This window comes from Amphibalanus amphitrite, unplaced genomic scaffold, assembly GCF_019059575.1.
Source record: "Amphibalanus amphitrite isolate SeventyFive unplaced genomic scaffold, NRLGWU_Aamphi_draft 001416F_arrow, whole genome shotgun sequence".
Taxonomy (NCBI): Eukaryota; Metazoa; Arthropoda; class Thecostraca; order Balanomorpha; family Balanidae; genus Amphibalanus; species Amphibalanus amphitrite.
The window spans coordinates 156,775-165,324 of NW_024882909.1; the positions used below are offsets into that span (position 1 = coordinate 156,775).

The window sequence follows — 8,550 nt, forward strand, 5'->3', positions numbered from 1 at the left end:
CAAGTGTCACTTGCTTTCACCATGCAAGCCTCATTTTTGAATGAGCCGAGCATACCTTGAATAGCATAGCCTCACTTCTCCACCAAGTCACGGTGTGTTCAAATTGCCCCACCGTGGGGTAATTTGAACATACTGCCTTTACCTGTCATAAAAACGATAGTCTCGCCAGCACCGATGTTGTTTGACCCATAAACAAATAGGCAGAACAATTCTAAACATACCTTCACTTGAAAAATCAACACAACAGCAAAAATAACAGTTGCAGAGTATCAATATCTGCACGCTGCACACCGGTCAGTTGACAGAATTCGCCCCTCTTCAATCAACAGAACGTCTATCATTTTTGTTCGATAAAACTCTCCCAACCGTACTACATCTGTTAAAGTGGTGCCAATGGAAACCTGGACATTTGGAGTTCTGATTTTGTCCAATGTCCAATTCGGAATTGGTTGGGCAAAGGTAGCAGACTGGACAACATTGGACGATGGCTTGCTACACTTCAGCGCTTTTTATAAAGTAATCGTGCATAGCATTGAATGGCGAATGGACAGCTTGTTAAGCTCTCAATATAATGAACACTTTTCGGCTGGTAAAATTACATGATAAGCAATATAAATGACGGTTTTGAGTGTTGATAGCTGCATAATTTTCGGACATATTTGGACAAATAGTTGACTTTAACATTTTTGGACGGAAAATCAACAAAAATGCCGGACATTAGACGGATATTAGACGTAAATTTTCTAAACTGGCATCACTTATCTGCTACTGCCTTGGGTCGAAAATATTGGCAAAAAAAACTGGGAGCGTTGTTTTTTCGGAGCTATCCCTGTCTTCATTCAAATTCTCACACTATGTTCAAATTACCCCACGCTAAAAGTTATTTTGCCATTTTTAAAAACAGGGTTCAAAAGCAAATTTCTTGGATTGAAGGCACTGATTAGGTCATTATACAACAAAAGCCGTTGCGTATTAGGCGCTAGCAATGCAAGATTTTGCGCTGCAATGAAGTTGCAATGACGTGTTGTTAGGCGTCTTTCCTTGCGAAATTGATTTTTTACACTGTGCGTCAACATCTTCATTCCCTGAAACTTTAAACCCCGTTCATATGATAGCCCTTTTAGTTACGATAATTTCTCTCATTGGTCTTATTGTCATGCCACTTATGGATTTTCCGTAATTTTCTGTTATTCACACTATGTTCAACATAGACATAGACATAGACATAGACGTGTATTGAAGCCATCCACGATACACTCGTGGCTATTACGGCCGCTCGTACAGGGCTAAAACTCTGCATGGGAGACATAACATAAAATAACGTGATAAATACGCTCAAAGCCCGTACACACAAACAAACATACACATGCACTCATACAGACTCATGGCCGCTGTCTAAGTCACCTCGCCTCCCAGTAGGTGGGATTGGAGGTGCCGACCAAATAGGTGGGCCGGTAGACGCGTCAGTTCTGACGGGAGCTGGTTGTAGGCGAGGGGCGCCCGGCAGCAGAACCGGCGCTGCCCCATCGCTGACCGCGATCGTGGGACTGACAGATTGCGGTCCTGTCTGGTGGATCGCTGCCGCGTCTGCGATACCTGCACCAGCTGGGCAGCCAGGGTTTCTGGCTCGCCTGATCGCCGCACCTTGTGCAGCAGGCACAGAGAGTGATACTGAGCAAGCTGCTCAGCGCTGAGCCAGCCCAAGTTATCCAGCAGGTCCGATACATGGTCGTACTTTTTGCGGCCGAAAATCACCTTTGCAGCATAGTTAATTATTTTTTGGAGCCGAGAGAGGTTTGTCTGCGTGCAGTTGCCGTATACTGAGATGCAGTATCGGACCTGCGAGAGAACGAGGGCTTGGACGATGACGGTGACAGCCGATGGTGGGAGGTGGTTCCTTAGATGTGATAGACCATGAAGGGTTCTGAAACAGCGGTTTGTGAGAGAAGAAATGTGACTAGTCCAGCTGAGCGTGCTATCGAATGTTAAACCGAGATTTCTAACTTCCGAGACAGGGAGTAAATCATGATCGCGGAATTTGACAGAGAGGCCGGGAACGTTGCGCAGATTTTGAGAGCTTCCCAACAACATCAGCTGAGTTTTTCCTGCGTTAACTTTGAGGCCGTTGGCCTGGAACCAAAGGTCGATGGAAGTCAGCACTGCTTCCATCTTCCTGACTACGCTTTGCATGTCAGATTTTTTGCCAGAGACCAGAATTTGTGTGTCATCGGCGTACTGTGCTACCACTGCGTCTCCGGTGAACAAGGATAAGTCGTTCGCGAAGACGCAGTAGAGCAGAGGGCCGAGAGCAGAACCTTGGAAGACGCCGATGTTGTTGGGAAGAGGAGATGACTTTTTGATGTTACCCAGATTGTCTGTGAAGCAGACGCTCTGGGTATGATTTTGAAGGTAGGCCGAAAACCATGTCGTTTCTACTCCGTGAAGTTGTAGTTTAGTGAGAAGTTTTTGATGGTCTATCACATCAAAGCATTTGCTCAAGTCCAGCAGGCAGAGAAGGGAGAGGTCGCCGTGGTCGTTGGATGATAGGATTTGGTCGGTGATGGATATCAGCGCGGTTTCAGTCGAGTGACGATGACGAAATCCGTGCTGAGTTGGGGATAGGAGATGGTTTTGTGAGAGGTAATTGAAGAGCTGCTGGTGGACGGCACGCTCTACAATTTTGGCAAAGACGGGAACGATGGAAATGGGTCGGAAGTTGGAAGGATCGGAGGGGTCGCCGGACTTGTGGATGGGATGGACGAGGGAATGTTTCCAGGGATCAGGAACGTCGGCGTTGGAGATGCTGGAATTGAGCAAATGGAGGAACACACCTCCGATGACATCAAAAGACAGGCGAATCATGTGCATGGTGATGCCGTCCTCGCCGCAGGCGGAGGATCCGTTCAAATTGCCCCACATGTTCAAATTACCCCACCCTACCCTATTGGTGTGAATTAGTTGATGCAGATCACACAGAGTATCACTGTGTATTTGTTTTTGTCGTGTGCGTGCCAATGACTGGGGGCCTCGTTTTACGATTGTTTTCGTTTTCAGGACACCTGAGCTGGATGTTCGAATTCTGTCCTCCAACATTCTCCAGAAGCTGGCCAGCCAAGAGCCTTTGCTGGAAATCGATTGGCGAGAGATGATGCAGTCCATTCACAAGCGATATTTGCCTTACGATCACTAGTATGTATGGATTGTGGTAAATATGAGGTACACCAAATAACACGATAAATTTATTAATATCACAGTGATGGATAATGATGTAAATAATGAATCAATTACTAATTAGTACAAATCAAATATATTAAAAGACGCACAAAGCTTTCGGTTTCAACAACCTTGTTCACTGTGTAGGCATAATGTATGCACAATGCGCATGTACTGTACATAATGTATGCATACATACATACATTCAAATGTCTACACAATATATACCTACATGTGGCCTACACAGTGGTCGAAGTTGTTGAAACCGAAAGCTTTGTGTTTTTGAATATATTTAATTTGTACTATAGTCCGATTTTTAAGCGTGCTTATCGTTTAAAGCACTCGAATGAAAAGCCCACGTGAAGCCTCCATACCTTTAACAACGGCCGGCTGAAAATTTCACCTAAATCTTGATTTTACTTTCGACTCTACTAATTGCAATAGCTCGGCTCGTGCATTATTTATTTGCACACTTTAAGCGATCTGACAGGCTTAAAATCTGACTATTATTGGAATATTATTTTTATCATTATCCAATTTGTGATGGATAATGTACATATCGCAATTATGTTTTGTTATCTGAAGTAATCGCACGCCGAAGTTATCTGGGAGCCCGAATACGAACATTTGAAATTCTTGGGCTTCCTTTATATGCTCAAGAGTTCGATGACAATCATACCTTTCCTTCAAAACAGTGTGCAGTCGGTATTGAAAGTACTGTGCATCGGTGCTGTTGATCCATCAAGCCCGACTGAGGAAGCGCTGCTAAATTAGAGTCACTGAACCAATTGACCTGGTAAATGGATGAATATGTCCATTGGTTCAGGGACTCAAATTTAGCAGTACCTGGTAAATGGATGAATATGTCCATTGGTTCAGGGACTCAAATTTAGCAGTCCTTCCTGAGCTGAACTTGATGGATCCACTGCACCTGTGTGCAGTACTTTCCAGACTAACTGTGCTACAGCGCAACAGTGTGTGTATCTACTGATTAAGTAGATGTGTGTATGAACGTTGCTGATATTCGCACAACACTAATTTCGTATTGGCGTTTTTGCAGCATTCGCAAAGCTCGTCACTGGTATCTGGCCATGGCTCAGTCCATCATCGACCAGTTTCCGTCCGCGCTCCCTAAAATGCAGAGACGCGATGCGCTGGTAAGCACGAGGTCGTTACCCTATGGAAGGCAATAAAAACATCCGTGAGTTGCTCGTGGTATGCTCATGTTCAGTGTTCAATGCCCTTTATTTGCCACAAGGATAAAAAGGAAATCATATGATGGAATATACTTTGGTAAATTTTGTTTGTCTCATCAGCTTCCCTATTCTTTTGCATAACAATAACCTTTTTAATCTTTTTTTTTTTGTATTTCTGTCGTTTTATGGCCCCTTTTCTTGCTGACGGAACGTAAACTGTTCATCTGAGATCGGCTATGCAACAACATTGGTATCGTTATTGACCTGATCTCTCTCTCTCTCTCTCTCTCTCTCTCTCTCTCTCTCTCTCTCTCTCCTCTCTCTCTCTCTCTCTCTCTCTCTCTCTCTCTCTCTCTCTCTCTCTCTCTCTTCTTTGTGAACTCAATTTCACTTTTTGCTTCGCAGGACATTGTTTTTGGTCGGGTGAAGAACAAGTTTAGGAACAGTCGAAAATCAACAGACAAGACTAAGAAGCGGCAAAGACTCTCTGGTGTAGAACGCACGCCAGGGTCCTCTACTGCGCGGCGAAACAGTGACGAGAAAGCGACTGAGGCGTCAAATGACCCCAATATCACATCACTGGAGCAACAGAGTGACGGGAGCACTGGGGCGAAGGGAAGTGATGTCAAGGCGACCAGTACGCCGCAAATCCCCGACATAGACCAAGTCTCAGATCATGGTTCTGAAGAACCATTAATAGCAGATGATGTGGACGTTAGTGAGGAAGAAGATAGCGATGAAGCTACGTAGAGGTCAATTGTTCGCATTTCAATACCGATGAAGTGAATCGATCCCGCGTCCTTCGTAAACAGTTGAGAGTGCGTGGAGTGCGGCCATAATAGGGGTATGACGTTTTTAGATGTGTGTGACTAGGAATGGTTGGTGTGCTGAATGAGCTATCACTGTCTTGAGGAAAACAGGCTGCTATGCAGTCATGAAATTGGATGCTGAGGAATATAATCAGCATTTAGCTGACTCTGCAGCTACCCCTTAATAAGTTTTATTCAAGTTTTACGTTGATATTTATGTCTGGGTGAGATATGCAACCCTAGTTTCTGTAGGTATATCATGGATTTTTTCATCTTTTGCTGTCCTCAATACAAATTGAAACGTTATTTCATGGTTTTAATCTTGTAGCCCGTGAAAGACGCTTAGTATTTGCACCACTCTGTTGGATTTATCAGAAGTTACGCCAACTGCGCCGAAGCTGTTAAGAAGCATATCGATGAGCATCTCAGAGGGTGGGTGAAACATGTAGATGCCGTACTTACAGGCTACAATACCCCCCTTTGGATCGAGTGATAGTGTCCATTTTTAGGAAAAGCACTTTGGAAAGTTTTATACCTTAGTTCGTGCATTACCTCACCTGCATACGACTATGCCCATGATCACTTTCGATAAACACCGATATTTGAACAACCTGATAGTAACGCTCTCATATAGTTACTCGAATGTGCCAGTCTGAAATGATTTCGACGCAGAGTACTCACTACTGATATTAGTTTGTTTTGATTTTTTATCATTCATTATACGAAATATACCTTCAGAAACGTTTATTATCTTCTCGTTCGATATGAAATTTGTCTTATGTGTGCCGTAAGCATATTGCTGCTTTATTTCCTTCGCGACTGTATGATAAGGACGTCTGTCATTTTGTTTACTTGTAACATCGTAGGGGATGTAGCGACCTAGATAAGTTGAGGCGCCGACCATTAAGCTAATAATTTTTGTTTTTGTCACTGGCAGAGGGGTGTCGATCTCTCCGGAAGACGCGGCGGTCCAACCAGCGTCAGTCCAGTGACGCCAACCTATTCGTAAGTAACCACTTCATTTGATGTCATTTTATGTTTTTGATTGATATTTCAGATCATGATAATCCCGATAGTTAAGTAAAATCTCTGACTAGAGGTGGCAAAAGATAAAAATTTTGGGAACCAGACTCGAACTAGACCCGACTGGACATTTCTGGACCCAGTCGGACCTGGTCTTAGTTGGAACCGGAACCAGTTGGACCCGTTCCCCAAAAGTCAATTAATACAAACTACTTGAAGGAATCATTAGTTGCATCATGTAAAACAGCCTACTTCCCACTGGGAATACTCATGAGCTACTGTGTGCAAAGAAACATTCACTTCATTCACTTCATATTTTGCAATAATGTGTAGTGTGCAAGATGTTTATGGTAGGACCCGGTTGGACCTGTCAGAAAATATCCAGGAACCGGTCTGAACCCATACGGGTCCAGACTGGTTCTTTCGACCGGGTCCTCGGGTCCACATTTTGTCACCTCTATCTCTGACCCTGAAGCTAAACCTATGGCCCATTTAACTCCCGGATTATATTTGATAGCTCCCGATGAGGTCATCAGATCTGAGGTTTTAGATCGTTTGAAACGGAATCATGGATCTTGTACTTTATTATATTCGAGTAAATATTAGTTGGTAGACCCCTAGTACCACTTAAACTGGTGAGCAGACTCGAGGTTATACATAACCAAGCGTTAACAATTTCATTTTCTTCTTTAGTTGCTTAGGTTATATGTGTTTTTTAAGACTTGGTAAGAGATATGGTATGTATTTTAAGGGATCCTTAGACACATCACTGGGAAATGTTATGCCTGCGATGAAATGTGTTTCGTTTCGTGGCTTTCAGCCACTATTTTTGTTTATTAATGTTTGCCTCCTAACAGGCGGTGATCGATTTCGACGAATCGCCGAGGAGATCTGCGTGGCCGGCGCGGTTCAAAAACTTTCGGTGAGTGAAGCTTTATCTATGGTGTGCAATGTTTTTCTGTGTTTGTCTACATCTATTGTCTGGCAATCATAATAAGCAGGTATTTAAAGCGCAGCTCCCATAGGTGCATGCTATTTATATGACCTCTAATATATTCGAGAACACTGCTCTCATGGTTTTTCGGATGGATTTATTTTCTCAATACTGAGTATTTTCATTGATAAAACCGCTTTCGAAGTGATTATGCCCTTTCAAATTATGTATTCAGTGCCTCTGCTTGAGCCGTCAGGCTTATATATTTTATTAAACATATAGAATGGAGCGGGACGCTGTATTTTTTTTTTACACCTTTCAGGGATGCTTGATTCATCGCAAAACGAACAAAACTTCATTGTCTTTTGTCAGTAAGACGCTTGTTCACATTCTCATACTTCATCTACTGTCATGTGTTGTGCCCTACAGCTCAGACGTCGAAAAGAACAACCTAGAGTTTCTCAATTTGGCGCCGGAGGAAGAGGGTCGTCCACTTCCTCCACTAACCAAGGACGAGGTCATGTAAGCAGACTCTCGCTGCTCCTCCACATTTTGGTCTACTGTTCATAGGTGTGGGTTCTTATTTGACGCAGTTTACATAAACATGTAGCGATTTTTTCGCTTGCCAACATGTGCTTCCTCATGACTGAGCCTCGATTCACTTTTGTGTTCGTTTTCAGGACACCTGAGCTGGATGTGCAAATTCTCTCCTCCCACGTCCGCGCAACGCTGGCCAGACGAGAGCCCTTGTCAAAACACGAATGGCGAGAGATGATGCATTGTATTTACCAGCGGTATTTGCCCTACGATCACTAGTACGTATGCATTCTCGTATATGTGTCAGTTACACCAAAGACAATTTTTAATATCACAACCATGTTTTGTGGTCTAAAACGACCGTGCGTCGAAGTTGACTAGAATCCTGAATACGATACGAGCATTTGAAATACTTGAATCTTTATCTGCTTAGAGATGGGTATTCGATGGCAGTTATCTCTTTCCTTCGGAACAGTATACTACAGCGTAACAGTGTGTGTCTACTGATTGAGTAGATATAGGTACAGGTCTCGCGAGATTAAGCGGTAGGTTTTGCACTTTTAACATTCCGGTTATATCTCAGAAACTAATCGATCTACGATGAAGCCATTTTACACGATCATGGCCGGCTGTTACCCAACAAGTCGCTCGCATCTTCAACACTTAAAAGCTTAAGACGACGAAGATATAGCCTGAAGTACACTAAATTTTCTAGGTGCAAAACCTACCGCAAAACCCGCGAGACCTGTACGTTCCTGATTTCGCACAAACGCTGACATCCTATTTCCGTTTTTTCAGCATTCGCAAACTCGCGTAATGGTATCTGGGCGGCTCAGCA

At 43.6% G+C, this 8,550-nt stretch overlaps 1 protein-coding gene across 6 annotated transcripts in view; it reads left to right on the forward strand.

The window, feature by feature from the left end:
- The window catches only part of LOC122372898 (protein bric-a-brac 2-like), a 42,696-nt gene extending 34,672 nt beyond the window's left edge, over positions 1–8,024 (forward strand). For 3 of the 6 annotated variants that reach the window (XM_043350571.1, XM_043350573.1, XM_043350570.1), the window contains 3 exons: positions 3,055–3,189; positions 4,274–4,370; positions 4,815–5,524. In XM_043350571.1, coding sequence (XP_043206506.1) covers positions 3,055–3,189; positions 4,274–4,370; positions 4,815–5,159 — 577 coding nt within the window. In that variant the 3' untranslated portion in view covers positions 5,160–5,524. Of the gene's footprint in view, positions 1–3,054; positions 3,206–4,273; positions 4,371–4,814; positions 5,525–6,155; positions 6,224–7,098; positions 7,164–7,604; positions 7,698–7,855 lie in introns of those variants that run through there. The other 3 variants (XR_006254943.1, XR_006254944.1, XM_043350575.1) reach the window with 2 other exon arrangements.
- The last annotated feature ends 526 nt before the right edge of the window (positions 8,025–8,550 follow it).